Raw genomic sequence first — 17,228 nt, forward strand, 5'->3', positions numbered from 1 at the left:
TCCATGACATATTCCATGTTAGTTTAGTTTATGTGTTTCTAAAAAACAACTGGGCGGTGCTTGTCTCACAGGCTGTCTGTGAAGTACGCGTCACGGCACCGCCCATCCATGCAAACTGATTGGACGAATGTGAAATTATATCTCTTGAGTTTAGCCAATCTTTAACCAGTAAAGCCATCCAGCGCAAGCAACATTTTTTTATCCGCTTAAAGAGCTCTCAGTAGGCAAAAACATTCACTAAAACGGGGAACTTAAGTGCTCTCACATGCGACTGTTTCTACTGAAAAAGTAATTAATTTTTGACTAATGATTTTTGGAACCCGCAGAGGATTTCTGATCTGCGAGAAGAGTGCAACCAACTAACCGAAGAGCATCTATCTCTCCAAAATAAAAGCATTACCTCGTTGCAAGGTGAGTGATGATATTTCTGGAAGTAGTTTTGTTGTCATCATTTTCTGTCAATTATTCATGTGAAGTACTTTTTTTTTTTGCAAACTAGTATATGATTGCATTTATTTTTATACCTATGCAAATTTTGGATCCAAACTATTGCACAAAATGCAATATTTCATTCTCTTTTGCAACTAGAGCACAAATCTCATGTTAAAAAAAGACTTATTTTCCATGCTTTGGACTCTTGTGTTCTTTTTAGATATATTAGACATTTCTTTTATACCACTGGTGTCAAAGTGGCAGCACGGGGGCCAAATCTGGCCTACTGCCCCATTTTGTGCGGCCCAAAAAGTAAATTATGAGTGCCTACTTTCTGTTTTATGATTAAATTCAATAGATGTATAAGGAATATATCCTGTTGTTCCCATTTTTAATCAATAATTGCAATTTTATGAATCCAAAATTGTATTTTCTTTCCATTTGTGTTGTTTTTTGTACAAAAAGCATTTTTTTCTGTTTTAGATCTATAACAAACTGAATATTTAGGACTTTTGATCCAGTTATTTTAATTTTTAAATGATTTCCCCTCTATATACTGGTCTGGTCTATATTCTGCCTCAAGGGTTGAAACCACTGCTGACAATATTGAACCACAATCAGGTCAGACAGCCATGCACGATTGGCTTCAATTTGTTGTCTCTGATAAAGTTTTTATTTTTTACAAATGCTTGAAACTGAACACTACATCCTGTGGAAACACAATCTACTTTTCACTGCATTTTAAAGAAGAATATTTTGGGCTGCTAGAGCATTAAAAAAATCTCTCAAGTATGTATATATAGTCATACCTCTACTTATGAAGGCCTCCAGGTACGAAATTTTCAGGATACGAAATTTTCTGCATGCAAATGAGTGACTCGAGATACAAAAAAAGATCCAAGTTACGAAATCCCCCCAAAATTAAATGCATTTCCTTATCCGGTATTTTAATGCACACACACACAGGGCACACGTAAAAGTCTAAAATGTACTACAAAGTGGACGGCTTTCAGCCCTAGTAAAACAGGCTCTTTCCGCCAAATGGGGCCACAAAGGGAGATATTTCAGTGGTGCAGAGCACATTTTTACATGCTTTATTTATTTTTAGACATTAATAAATAGTTTTCTTATAATTTTCTCAAATTTTTGTGTGTTTCATCAAATCTTTCATACAAAATTGGGACACTTTGACCAATTTTAAAGGGTTTAGTTGGTAGTTGTGTAAGAACCATGGAACAAATTAGATAATTTACATATAAAGTACACCTCTACTTACAAAATTTTCCAAGTATATGTACGACTCTATTTGATAAATCTAAGCCACCATGTGGAGAATCTGCGATTGTCTATCCAAGTACGAGATATTACTGTATTTATAAATATTGTAAAAATCTAGCGATCTACAATTTCTTTTAAATTGTAAGCAAAAGAGAATTTAATTTAAAAAATAAAAGATAAAAAAAGACCATTAACCGGTATATGCCCTGCTACTTTTCATGAGAAATTGTTGTCTACAACGTGTTAACCACAGAGGCCATGACACATACTTGAAAATTTAAAAAAAACTCGTCGAGTAGAGCATTGCAAATTTGAGTCGGTTTCATAACCCCTCTTAAGTCCATGCAAAGCAGGAAATTCAATGCTTCCCCGGTGACGACACACTGGGCCAGAAAGATTATTTTGCCTTCACAGTCCTGCTGATTAAAAGTGCCTCATTGTACCGAGTACTGTATTAATAGGGAGCCCACAAGTTTCTGTTGTAATTACTGCGTTGGGCTCCACGGTGTTGTGTCACAGAGGTTTTTACAGGCTGAATGCTTTGCATGGTGCTGTGTCACTAGTCAGATTATAGTACTGCTCCGGGATATTTGTGCAATAGAGGGAATTGCTCGATGTCTACTAAAGGAGTGTCCTTGCTCGCATGCTATCGGCTGTGTGGCAAAGTAGTAGCGCATTAGGACGCGTGGCTTGCAGACTCCAAATGATTATTTCAAGCCCATACATTTTACAGGCGTAGTAGGACTGGATCATTTTAATCGGCTAAATGTAGATGTGGGATGACTTGGTTGGCAGATAGGGAAATGGGTTTTGAAAAGAGGCGTGTTTTGGTTTGAAGTGGTTTGTTGAGTTGGTAAGGGAAATCAGACTTTGGGTGCATTAAGATAAGGGACATTTGGTTTAATGGTATTATTCAATGGCGGATGTCACCAAAAAGTAGGCTTTTACAGTAATCCCTCAATTATTGCGGTTAATGTAGATCAGAGATGGCCGCAATAAACGAAAAAAATGAAAAAAACAAAGACAAATATATGTGTGTGTGTATATATATGTATGTATGTGTATATATATGTATGTGTGTATATATATGTATGTATGTGTATATATATGTATGTATGTGTATTTATATGTATGTATATATATATATATATATATATATGTATGTATATATATATATATATATATATATATATATATATATATATATATATATATATATATATATATATATATATATATATATATATATATATATATATATATATGTATATGTATATGTATATGTATGTATGTATGTATGTATATATGTATATATGTATGTGTATATATATATATATATATATATATATATATATATATATATATATATATATATATATATATATATATATATATATATATATATATATATATATATATATATATATATATATATATATATATATATATATATATATATATATACATACATACATACACTGACATCTTAACTGTCTGAGTACATTGCTTGCTGACGTGCTATATTTATATAGTGAAAAGGTGCATATCATGCTTAAAGCATGACGATATTAGCAGTCGACGATGACGTTTTGGTCTGCTACCAGTCACCGAAACGATCCGGATTAGAGCCAAAAATGGGTCAAACGAGATCAGTTTTCCAAAAAAAAAGCATACAAAAGTTCATATATGGCATACCCAATATAAAATCATCAAAAAACGTATCAAATCCAGGAAACCATAGACGTTGACTAGTTTAAGAACAATTTGTGCAATTCCGTATCTTATCCTATCATTCCTAAAATCATTAGAACACAAGTTTCAGACTGTTTTTCATCAGTTTGGTTTTACTGCCTTGCATTTTCGAACATCGTGTACTACTAGTGTATATATACACTTTGAAGTCCTCATTGTCAGATGGTGGTGTTCCCTTATTGAACAAGTAAAAATGTAGACCTAGAAAGGCAAAAGCATCAAAGTTGTGCGTGTGTGCTGCTGCGGGAGGTTGCGCCGCTCCTCCTTCTCTTTCCCCAACAGTATCGTGCTCACTTTGGCAGCTCAGCGCCGCAATGTAAAAAAAAAAAAAGGTCTTTGAGTTGTCTGATTGCTTTTGACAGCTCACTCTCCTCCCCGGCGGATCAATGGAGCTCAGTGCTCTTCATTAGAAACATCAATGCAGGGCATCATCCCCCTCGAGGCTTGCCCAGGCCTTCCCCTTTTTGGTCTGACTGTTTTTACGTGGCTTGAAAAGAGCATTCTTGACATTTCATTTGCTGTAGTTTTGTAAGGAAAATGTAAATTGTGTATTTTAACAACAAGACCAACCTCCCAAACACTCACAAGAATAAATTGGTAGTTGATTATTTATGATTTAGAGCAGAAAATCATCGTCCAGTTTATATTTGTGATTGAAAACTTCTCCGCCTTCTAGAAGGCCCCAGTCAAAAAACTGGTCTATTCTTTCAAATACTTTAAATATTTGTTCAAAGTCATTGTATGTATTTGTTCAACAATGGCAGGCAAGTAAGTGAGTTTTATCACGTTTTTTGCAAGATAGGTTGTTTTTTTTCTTGAATTTCATTCATAGACGCCAAAGTAATTTTTTTTTTGCGTTTTATCTGTTTAGCTTTTCTCTATTTTGAAATAAATGACTGTATCGGCCTCATTATCGTTATGGCATTTCGTTAAATTGCCTTAAAATCATTGAATTTTACTATTTCCCTCGTATAAGCCGCCCCCTGATTCATAATTTTCACCTCCATATTCATAGTTTTAATAGGGAGTACAAATGTGTTACTTTGAAGGGAAAATCTTAAGAAAAATCATCGCACATTGATTTTCTGATATATGAATAAAAATCATAAATTTCCTTCATAGACGTAAAAATAAATTTTGCTAAGCGTTTTATCTGTTTATCCTTTCTCTATTTTGAAGTAAATTACTTCATACTCTTGTGTTATGCCGATTCATCTTTATCATCTTGCAGTTTTTCGCATGTCAAGTCTAATTTATGCGCATATAAGCCTTACCCTCGATTCAGTCATCATTTTTTAGCAACAAATACAGCTTGTACCCAAGAAAATACACCGATAGCCAAATCAAACTGACATAAAAGCTTCAATGAACCAAATATGTTTTGGAACTCAAAAATCTAAGCGAGATAAGGCAGTTAAATTGAACACATTTCACCCAAAAAGGCCACCAAAAACCACCACCAATTGATAACGACTCCGATTTGCCAACCACTATCTTCACTTGAATCATTCCCAAGTCCCAATAACACCCCAACACAGCCTCAAACACACTTCCCACATCCCCCTTTTGAGCAAACAGATGCTTCAACAATCTACCGGAAAATCGCCAACCATCCATGTTATAGTTCCTGTTCTCAGGAAGCGAAAAAACCTCTGAAGAATCTACGTCTTTTGTATCGGCCTCGCCGCCGGCTCGTGAGTTCCGTCGTAAAAACTGACGTTGCATCAGTCCGACACTCCAAACGACTGGAAATGACGGCATCATCGTACATATGTGTGGTGTTGTTTTGCTCAGTTGGGCACAAAAGAGCAAACACATGCCAACGAAAAAGCCCGTTGACACTATAACCGTGAGCCAATGACAACTTGTCGTGGCGTCATCCGGCTTCTGATTGGCTCCCCCTTGGTTCGAGAATCCGACCCACCTGTTTTTTGGCCGTTGTAGAGGAAAGCGCGTTGTATGTTTGAACGCGTCTTCGTGTTCTTGCTCTGATCATCAATAATGCATGGCTTTGGCAGGATGAAAGGCTGTTTTGGCTCGGGGCGAGTGTCTCTTATGGACGGGGGAGAGAGAGAGAGAGAGAGAGAGAGAAACATTACGGATTTGTAAAACCGTGGCATCTACACGCCAAGTCAACCAACCAATGGCGTGTTCGTAGAGAAGGCAGGCGGGTATTACGTAAATAATATTGACTTTTGATGTGGTTTGGTGGGAAATCTAGTTATTGATTCGGTAATTGCCGGAAGGATGAGATAGGAAGAGACAGAGTGTTTGGTGAATTGGAAATGGGATGGTTGGATGGGGAAAGTTGAGTTGGAATTGGAGTTTGATGGGTAATTTGGCAGGGATAAATGATGTAGTATGTTGTTTAGCAGGACTGTGCTCGTGTGGGAACTAAAAGTTTATTAATTACATCATAGTTTATCGTAAAAATCTGAAAAGTCAGTCAAAATATTGTGAAATGACTGTGATTAAAGGCTTTATTTTTTTTCCAAATGGCTGTTATTGAATTATATTTAGATTAGATTAGATAGCTTTATTCATCCTGTATTTGGGAAATTTTACTGTCACAGTAGCAAGAGGGTGAGAATACAGACAGAGCAAAAGACATTTTAGATATAAGTAAATAGGTAATAAGTAAGTAGATAAAATACAAATAAATAAATAAATAAATAAATAATAATAATATAATACAGAAATAATAATAAATAAATACATGAAAATGTATAAATAGTAAATAAATACATTACAAATAAATAAATAAACTAATACCTACATTAAAAATAAATAAATACTTATAACCCATAATAAAAAAAGAAATACAAAAATAGTACATACATTAAAATAGATAAATACATAATAAAAAAAGAAATACAAAAATAGTACATACATTAAAATAAATAAATACATAATAAAAAAATAAATACAAAAATAGTAAATACATTAAAATAAATAAATACATAATTAAAATATATAAATACATAATTAAAAAATAAATACATATGCGTGTTGCTGTAAATATATATATATATATATATATATATATATATATATATATATATATATATATATATATATATATATATATATATATATATATATATATATATATATATATATATATATATATATATACAGACGCACATACATATAAAGTAAACTCAAATGATGACAAAACCTTGTCATAATTATTCAGGCATGATATACATGATTATTGAAATATTCAAAGGTTATTACCACCCTCAGTTATAGCTGAACTAAGCTGAAATTAAGGCTCCACATACTGTAACCTCCATTAGCATATACTGGAGCCACTTCTGACAGCTCATCACAACATAGTCCCAAGTTCACAAATTGCTTACCCTTCCGGACTTCCTATGTACTTACCATGTGTACACAGTGTCAAAATTTACAGTCACCCAAATCCGTGTCAACAACTGAGGGCACCAAACCATGTACAAGTTGACAAACACAGTCATTTTCTGCCACCCTTTTGTTGCAGTTGAAGTTTTTCTTTATTTGCGTTTGTTAGTTATTGCATCAATCCAGTCTCCCAACTTTATGCTTTTTACATGTAGATTCAGTATGCGTGCATGTGTGTAAAAGTGAGCAAGTACTTGGATGCCTTTTGAAGTTCCTCATTGACTTGCACGTTGCCCACACTCGCGTTTCATCTAGCTTTGAAGGCCTTGATTATTCAAGACGCGCCGTTTTGCACTTCAAACATATGGAAACACCACAACGACGACGACACTGTGACAAATGCGCCTTTTTATTTAACCCCCTAATTCCTGCCATAACGACAAAATTTGAAGTTACTAGTCAAATGATGCCGTGTTAGAAACCACATGATGCATATCGACAAATGGTGGGAGTTGTCGAAATAGCATCTAGCACACGTAATTTCATTTTTCTTTTTTCCAATCATGTTTTTTAAAATCTTTTTTATTAAGATGGATTCTTTTCAAGATCATTGGACGATAATTTTGCCTTATTGGCCCGAATATAAGACGACCCACTGGAAGAAATACTTTTTGAACACCAAATTCAAATTTTAGACTGAAAATAATGACAGTACATCTAAAAAGAATGATTAAACAATCTATTTATTCATGGATTTATTTGTTACCTATTTATTTATGTCTAAAAATGTCTTTCTGTTTCTGTATTCTCACTCTTTTGCTACTGTGACAATAAAATTTCCCAAATACGGCATAAATAAATCTATCTAATCTATTTGAGAGAAATAACATATTTTTCTTCATTTATATCATCCAAAAAACTGTATCACATTTTGATATCTGAAAATTTAATTTTGTAAACTAAAGTGCAATAACTTTTGTAAATAAATACCTCTTATTCTTTTAAATATAAATGAACCAATCTACTCTGCTAAAACAAACAAATTACGATAACTGCAATAACCATCAAAGTGTTCCACTTTAAATATATTTAGCGCCATCTATCCATGTGAATGGGTATAATATCTAGACCCTGAATATAAGACGACACTTTTTCAATCTCATTTCAATGCAAAAAAACACTTATATTCAGGCCAATACTATAATTTTATGCAAGACGCACATCTGTGCTGTGATTTCTGATCAATACGTCAATCATCTGGCCTTCTACTCATGTACTTTCACAATAAAAGCCTGTATTCCTCAATTTAACTCCACTGTCTTTAGTTGCATCAGTGCAGGACAGCTTAACAGGCCAGCTGATATCACCTTTTGTGTTCACCTTGGATGGCGAGCGCCTGTTTGGATTCGTTCCACCCATTTTCCATTTGTTTGGTTGCCTTCACGCCGTAAATAAGCCCCCCTGGCACAAATCCTCATCTCTAGACACATTGCACATGTCTGTGTTAGATACCATATGGACTACTTGCCGCGTTTGAGCATGTAACAATGCCATGTGAGCCCATTCTACCATATGAAAGGACTCCTTTTCGGATTTAACACCGATACTTGCTTTTATAAGCGCACATGCCATGTTATTTAACAAGCCGTGTGGCTTTTGTTGACTGAATTCTTGTAAATTTCTTGTCCTTTAATGAGCCTGTTTTGGCTACAAAGTCTGCTTAGCAACAAGTGTTTTAATATCGGTGCTGTTTTGCCTTTTGTAGGAAATTAAATCTGTTCCAGAGTCATTTTTTTAATAGGGAAAATGTGATATTAACTTAAAAGTCATTGCGATTCAAAGCAAAAGAATGAAAAATACCCCATTTTCTCGCATATTAGCCGCATTCGTGTATAAGCCGTACCCTTAAAATTGCCCTAAAATCGTTGAATTTGACATTTTCCCTCGTATAAGCCTCCATCTGATTTACAAACATATTCGTGGTTTTAAATGGGAGTACAAATGTGTTATTTTTAAGGGATTTTTTAAGAAAAATTATTGCACGTGGTATTTATGAGATACTGGTAAAATCGATTGCTGGATTACACATTCTGAAAGGTTGTAGCCTGCCTGTAGACAAATTAAAAAAAGGAAACTTCTACGCCTTCTAGAAGGCCGCAGTCCAAAAACTGGTTTATTCTTTCAAATGCTTTGAATATTTGTTCAAAGTCATTGTATGAACTTGTTAAAAATGTACTTTTACATACTTAGATATGTAAAGTGCAGTGTTTGGGTTGTTAAAATGCTGTCGTATACTTAAAGTTTACCAGCAAAAGCCTAGAACCAGTTTGACATTCAAAAATGAAGTCATGTGACCAGTACAACCAGGAATTGTGTTCATAGCGGTCTAGTTTGTCATCCTTTGGTAAGATGGCGGCACCCTCAGTGTAAGATAAGTGAGTTTTTTCATGTTTTATGCAATATACATTTTCTTGAATTTCATTCAAAAACGTCAAAATATTTGGTTTTTTTTTAGGTTTTTATCTGTTTATTTTTTCTCTATTTTGTAATAAATGACCGTAAAGACAACATTGTCTTGCGTTATATCGTTTTGTCTTTGTCATTTTGCAGTTTTTTGCAAGTCAAGTCTAATTTATGCGCATATAAGCCGTACCCTCGATTCAGTCATCTTTTTTTTTTTTGCGACAAATACGGCGTATATGCTAAAAAAGACATTTTCTTTGCCACTGGTAAAATGTAAAAGTATTTTTCATTTAACAACTATGCAATCAAAGTCGGAGATTCATTGAGAATTACGTAATTGCTTGCAAGCCGTGTCTTATCCGGCTTCTTATTGGGTAACAACTTGCTTGAGCTGTTGTTGTTTTGGTGCCAAAAGGCACACAATCATTACAAGCGTTTGCACATGGCCCGATAAAATCCCCCGGTTTTTGCCTGTCCAATAGACTTATGTTTTCATTTCATAAAATCCACTTGTTCACTGCATTTAAACCAGAATGACAATCATGGACGATTTGTGCAGTAAGAAAAGATTACGTAATGGATTACTACTGTCAATTTTGCTCTTTTTTTTGTCTACTTTAGTGTTCTACTCACATACTTGTATGTTTTCTGAAATAACAATATTTTTAGGGTCTATAGTTTTAACATATAGGGATTTTAGATGTTGTATAATGACGAAATTCTTTCAAATTGGAGTTTTATTGACAATTAAGTTCAACTTTTCTACCTAATTCTGCAAAAAAATGGTCAAAAAAACATGGGCTTGTTGTTTTTGCTCTATCTTTCTCTTATGTACCAGGATGGGCCGTTTTAAAATGTTTCTGGAAATTTGTAAATAATTCAAGGGTCTCTTACAATAGGGAAAAAATAACTTGCTGCAGCACTCCCATCACTTTTAGAAGAATTTTAAAGCACATATTAGGCCACTCCTATAAATCATATATTACAATGCCGTAAGTGAAGAAAGTAACAATTGAAATGACTGATATATTTAATCTATTCGCCTATCTTTTGTGATCCAAATATTGTTTATTTATTATTATTTGTGTTTATCAGATTCATTGTGTTTTTTAGTACAGTCATACTTACCTCTACTTACAAATTCATCTAGGTACCAAAGTTTCAGGTTACAATATTTTTTATATGCAAATAAATGACTCAAGATACAAAAAAAATCCAAGTTATGAAATCCCCCAAAAAGTAAATGAATTTCCCTATCTATTATTTTAGTTTGAATTCCCCTTATTAAGTGATTAAAACCTAAAAAATGCAATCTGGCACATATTTTCACACTCAGATAAATAGGGCACACGTAAAAGTCTAAAATGTACTACAAAGTGGACGTCTTTCAGTCCTGAAAAACAGAGTATTACATCTATAACGCCACAAAATTAGATATTTCTGCTACCCAAGCACATTTTCATATACTTTATTTATTTTAATCCATAAATCATTTTCTTATCATTTTTGTTAGTTTCCTCACATTTTTCATACAAAATTGGAATACTTTGACCAATTTTAATGGGTTTAGTTTGTAGTTCTGTGAGCACAGTGGAACAAATTATAGAATTTACATATAAAGTACACCTCTACTTACGAAAAAGTCTTGGAACCAATTCATTTCGTAAGTAGAGGTATGGCTGTATTCATGAGATGAGTGAATTAACTTTTTGGGTGTCTAAATGTGTCCCATCCCCAATTTTTACAAGGCCATGTTTTCTGTTCATTTTCATAGACGTAGATACAATCATCAAGGTTTGATAGCATGCCTTAAAACAGAAAACTCTTCATATCTATGAATAACTCCCTCCACCAGGTCGGAGCACAATTGTTATTTTTAGTAATCTCCCAATTTCCCCTGCGGTTCGTCCACAGCATGGAAGTCGCCAGGTTCCAGTCTCCTCCCCTGGCTCGCGATGAGCCAACCGGCGTCGCCGTCGTCGTTCACCACCGGCGTTCTCTTCGTTGAATGAGCCGAGAAGAACCATGCTGTCCGGGACGTGGCGACGCTCGGCGGGGGACCAGCAGCAGCCCGCCGCCGCCACACCGACGGCGGCCAACGCTCGCGGAGTGACGTTGTGTGGCGTTCCAAGTGGCACGGTGGTTCTTGAGGCCCAGTATGATTATAACTACCGTGGTGCTGATGGAAGGCAGGTCTGCATTCGGGAAGGAGAGCGTTTCGTGCTTCTTAAGAAGACCAATTCTGATTGGTGGCAGGTGAGACCGTAGAAGAAATAAGTGTTTTGATAGGAAAGGAATCATTACTAGGACTTGTTGATTTAATATTTGGATAGTTTGGTTTTTTGATGGCTAGTAGATGTTGACGGAAAAGGAAGATGGTACACAAATGTTACTTTATGACAGAATTAACCGCAATAATCGAGGTAGTTTCGTTGTCACAGTAGCATGAGGGTGAGAATACAGACACAGAAAGACATTTTAGACACAAATAGATAGGTAATAAGTAAGTTGATAAATAAATACATGAATAAATATCAAAATAAATAAACTTGTTGCTGTATAGGTATATATATGTATGTGTATATATATATATGTATATATATATATATATATATATATATATATATATATATATATATATATATATATATATATATATATATATATATATATATATATATATATATATATATATATATATATATATATATATATAAATAAATAAATAAATAAATAAATAAATATATATATATATATATATACACATATACACATATATATATATATACACATATACATATATATATATATATATATATATATATATATATATATATATATATATATATATATATATATATATATATATATACATATACATATACAAAAACATCTATGTGTATGTATATATATGCTTATATGTATGTGTATGTATATGTATATATATATTCTAGCAGCAACACGCTTATTTTTTTTATATATTTATTCATATATTTATGTATTAACTTACTTATTACCTATCTATTTATGTCTAAAATGTCTTTTTGCTGTGTCAGTATTCTCACCCTCTTGCTACAATGACAACGAAATTCCCCAAATACGGGATGAATAAAGTTATCCAATCCAATATATAAGCACATATATACATACACATAGATATACATGCATGCATACGGTAGGCTTAACATTCTTCATGCTCTAATTATTTATGACATAGTGAGGGCGCACCAATGATATATTGCCTCTAGAACTGTAATGTTTCCATAGCACTGCCAATATAGGGGTTTATGCTTTGGGTGTGCCAGGTGCGGAGGATAGGGGCCGCAAGTAAAACCAAGCCACTGTACGTGCCTGCCACATATGTCACCGAAGTTCCCGTGGCGCCCATGCCCTCGCCCCAGCGCCTCATCATCTCAGCTTCGCTTAATTCTAACCTTCGCATCTTGCCTCGGGTGGCGCTAACTCCGAGTCCTACGGAAGTTCGGTACCACGATCAGCATCAAGGTAAAGTGAGAACACAAAATGTGGGAATGCTGTTTTTTAACTTGGATTTAATCCACAGCGAGTAAACCCATTTACCGATCCATGGAGAACCTTAACTCCAGCAGTGCCTTAAGAGGTCTGGATTCTGCCATTGAGACGAATGGTGTCTTTTTCTCTTGTATTGATATGTATTTTTCCATGTTTAGGCCACCTTTCGGTCCCGAGGGACGTCTCGGCAGTCCAAACGGTGTCCTGTAATAATGCGAGGGTGGTCCCCATGATTACTCGAAGCCAGAGCCAGAACAACCTGACGGATAACGTGGTGGAGAACCCTTATGATGAAGTGGGCGGAGGTTTCAGCAGTCGTGTCAATCATAGGGTCCCCAAGAAGTCTTGCAGTCAGTGGGATATGTTGGGGTCTTCGGGGAAGAAAAATCATTTGCAGGTAAGGATGTGGTGGGGATTACTTGAGTTGGAGTTTGATTTTTTTATTTAAAAATGTACTTATTAACCCCCTATGACCTGGTGTCCATGTGGGGACATCATGTTTTTGGTTGTCAAAGACTAGAATGATATATTTTTGGTCAAAGTGGCGGCCCAGGGGCCAAATCTGGCCCGCCGCATGATTTTGTTTGGCCTGGGAAAGTCAATCATGAGTGCTGACTTTCTGTTTTAGGATCAAATTAAAATGAAGAGTATAGATGTATATTAAATTTACTGGTTTTCCCTCTTTTAAATCAATAATTGTCCTTTTTTAATCATTTTTTCTGTGTTTTTAGTTCAAAAATCTGTCAAATTTGTCAAATCTAAAAATATATTTTTAAAAAAAGCTAAAATAAACATTGTTTTAGATCTATAAAGCTCAATTTTTAAAGGGAACTACACAGTCACCTCTAGAGCCAGCCATTGTTGATGTGTTGGAGTTTTTGTGCAAAAACTTGCAGTGGAGGAGAAGCTATGTAATGAAACTAACTATCTGCATATTTAACAGTATTGTTCCAGTTCAGGCATTTATATTTTTTGTCATAAAATAACTTTTGCTTAACTAATCCATATCTCAGCTCAAATCAATGTATTGTTTTTACGGATATAACATACCGATATGAAACTTTCACTTCCGAAAAATTTTCTTAGCTGCATCTCCATTATTAGCACTACTCCGGAAATAGAAAACTAGCATAAAAAGTCACATTTCCCTTTTAATAGTATAGTACACAGTATCAAAAATATTCCAAAACTAGTTTTTTCTTAATTATCCAGTATACTGACGTACTGTTACAGTAGCTTTTACAGCCGAAGACTGTTTTTTTTTTCACTCTCAGTACATTCAATAATCCCCCCCTAGAGAATCAATCATGTCAGCAATGACGTTAGGGCATCCCGGAATTACATCAGAGTCCATGCAAGTCATTTATTCTGTCTCTGCCATCTCCCTTCCAACTGAACTCATTGTGTGCTTAATCTCGGGAAGTGGGACAGGCAGTACTTCATCCCTTGAAATTTCTCTCACTTCACATTTAGAATGAAGGAGAGAAGTCACATACACACTTTGGAAAGGTTGCTTTAGCGATAGCGTTGCCGCTTCAGTGCGTTTTCAGATCGTTGTTTGTAGTACTGAAGGTTGGGAAAAGGTAGTGAGGAAAATCTCAGGTTTTGGAATAAGCAGTGTTGGAGTACTGAAAAACTAAAAAAAAATTTAAAATGACACATTATTTAAGCAATGTGAAACTGTACAAGGAAGCCAGAATATAGTAGTACCTCGAGATATGGGCTAAATGCCTTCCGGGACTGAGCTTGTATCTCGATTTTCTTGTAACTCAAACGAATGTTTCCCATAGGAATGAACTAAAAATAAATAAATTTGTTCCAATGATCTGGAAAAAACACCAAAAATAAGATATTGGATTGGAAAAATATATTTGTTTGTTCTAATTCACAAAGTAGCAATTAACTAGTGGTTTAATAGTACTAAAATTTGTTTAATAGTACTAAAATCCGACTTTTTGCATGGCAACGCGCTAGTAACATAATATAAAAAAATTTAAACTCGTATCTCAAATTGCTCGTGTGTCAAAGTACCACTGTATGTGGGAATAATGTCCATAAAAAATGTAAAAAATCTGCAATCTAAAAAAAAAACGTAGAATCCGAAGACAAAAGTCTTGACTGTGAAGCCTGCTTTAAAGCGGATGTATTTCATGTACACATTCTAATACAAATACCAGATTTAGCCTTCTTGGCTTTGCTTCCTAAAAAAAAATCATTTTTTTTGTGTCCTCTCACTAACCTTTTCTTAATCCACAGTCTGACGTATCGAACTGCTTGTCGGATTTATCTGCCGTCTTCTTTAATCGTCACAACTGGCGTGAAAGTGTCAGGATAAAAACAATTGACATTTACATATAAATACATACCGTATTTTCACGACTATAAGGCACACTTAAAAGTCTTAAATTTTCTCCAAAATAGACAGTGCGCCTTATAATCCAGTGCGCCTTATATATGGAAAAAAACAGAAAACCAAAAACCACCACTGTCGGATATTAAAACAAAACACAAACGCCTGAACTGAAACAATACTGTAAAATATGCAGATGCCATCTTAGTTTACAACATCTTCCATCATATAGCTCCTCCCCCACTGCAAGATTTCATAGAAAAAAAATCCAAAACATCAACAATGGCTGGCTCTAGAGGTGACTGTAAAGTAGTGAGTGCTTCATACCTGGAAGTCAATAGCAATTACCGTATTTTCACCACTATAAGGCGCACTTAAAAGTCTGAAATTTTCATCAAAATAGACAGTGCCCCTTATAATACAGTGCGCCTTATAATACAGTGCACCTTCTAATACAGTGCGCCTTCTAATACAGTGCGCCTTATAATACAGTTCACCTTCTAATACAGTGCGCCTTATAATACAGTGCGCCATATAATACAGTGTGCCTTATAATACAGTGCGCCTTATAATACAGTGCGCCTTATAATACAGTGCGCCTTATGTATGGAAAAAATGTCACCCATTGAGGGTGCGCCTTATAATGCGGTGCGCCTTATAGTCGTGAAAATACGGTATATAAAAGCTAGTCCTATCTCTCCATCCAGGTCCCAACAGAGTCCTATCTATCCCAGCTATCCTGGCAAGATTCGCCCCTCTACCGTCAACCACAGGTAGTGGACAGACGTCTTTCTCAAACGGAGCCCCCCTACCCGACCCCCGGCCAAAAGCCCCTTCAGGTCATGGATTTGTGGGAGCAGTATTTGGACCCGGCTTCTCTACGAAGCTATTATGTCAATAGCATAACTAAGGAGAGATCTTGGAAGCCTCCCAGGAGAGCCCGCGGAGGTTCCGCTGGAAACAAGCAGGTTGGCTGTTCATTCTCAGCATGACTTTAATTCAAAGTGTTTCCCAGATTAAGAGCAGGATTCAATGAATTTTCCCTTTGGAGAGGTTAGAGATGGGTCAGGGTTTAACACTCGTATCACATTTATATGCGTCTTTGTTCTACTCATCAGCGATAAAGAGCCAAAAAAAGCATGTCATGTGCAATGTACAATTTAAAAAAAAACCTTCAAAGTTGTCAAACCGGCGGCCCGTGGGCCAAGTTTGGTCCGCCAACTCATTTTTTGTGGCCCGAGAAAGTAAATGATGAGTGTCGACTTTTTGTTTTAGGATCAAATTAAAATGAAGAGTATAGATGTATATTAAATGTCCTGATTTCCCCCCATTTAAATCAATAATTGCAGATTTGTACTAATTTGAATGTCCAAAAATGATCTACTGCACAGGTGTCAAAGTGGCGGCCCGGGGGCCAAATCTGGCCCGCCGCATCATTTTGTGCGGCCCGAGAAAGTAAATGATGAGTGCCAACTTTCTGTTTTAGGGTCAAATTGAAATTAAGAGTATAGATGTATATTACATTTCCTGATTTCCCCCCTTTTAAATCAGTAAATGTAATTTTTAATCCATTTTTTCTTTGTTTTTAGTTCAAAAATAATTTTGAAAAATCTAAAAATATATTTTAAAAAAAGCCAAAATCAACATTCTTTTAGATCTATAAAAAAACAGAATATTCAGGGCTTTTAATCCAGTACTTTTAATCCATTTATTAAAAATATATATAAATATTATATCTTAAATGGTCCAGCCCACATAAAAGTCTGACACACTTGATCTACAGTAATCCCTCGATTATCGTGGTTAATTTAGACCAGACAGGGCCCCAATAAATGAAAAAAATGTAGAGTCACCCATACTAAAAAAGAATATATACATATATATTTTAAGATTCATGGAATTGTGTGTCGTTTTCAACATTTTCAAAACAATTTCTTCCACAAGGTCATCCCGACGGAACTCAAAGCAGTACCGCGAGAAACGAGCCATCTGACATTGCCGCTTCAAACTGCAACGAGTAACGGGACGATGCCCAGGGTAAGATACTAACTCATTTAAT

General features: G+C 35.0%; 1 protein-coding gene across 1 annotated transcript in view; it reads left to right on the forward strand.

The window, feature by feature from the left end:
- Window positions 1-178: 178 nt before the first annotated feature.
- The window catches only part of arhgap9 (Rho GTPase activating protein 9), a 32,510-nt gene continuing 15,460 nt past the window's right edge, over window positions 179-17,228 (forward strand). The window contains exons 1-7 of the mRNA XM_077725533.1: window positions 179-411; window positions 11,203-11,544; window positions 12,594-12,792; window positions 12,851-12,907; window positions 12,978-13,216; window positions 15,877-16,137; window positions 17,114-17,206. Of these exons, the coding sequence (XP_077581659.1) occupies window positions 11,314-11,544; window positions 12,594-12,792; window positions 12,851-12,907; window positions 12,978-13,216; window positions 15,877-16,137; window positions 17,114-17,206 (1,080 nt within the window). The 5' untranslated portion in view covers window positions 179-411; window positions 11,203-11,313. The remainder of the gene's footprint in view (window positions 412-11,202; window positions 11,545-12,593; window positions 12,793-12,850; window positions 12,908-12,977; window positions 13,217-15,876; window positions 16,138-17,113; window positions 17,207-17,228) is intronic.

The sequence above is a fragment of the Stigmatopora nigra genome, chromosome 10 (genome assembly GCF_051989575.1).
Source record: "Stigmatopora nigra isolate UIUO_SnigA chromosome 10, RoL_Snig_1.1, whole genome shotgun sequence".
NCBI lineage: Eukaryota > Metazoa > Chordata > Actinopteri > Syngnathiformes > Syngnathidae > Stigmatopora > Stigmatopora nigra.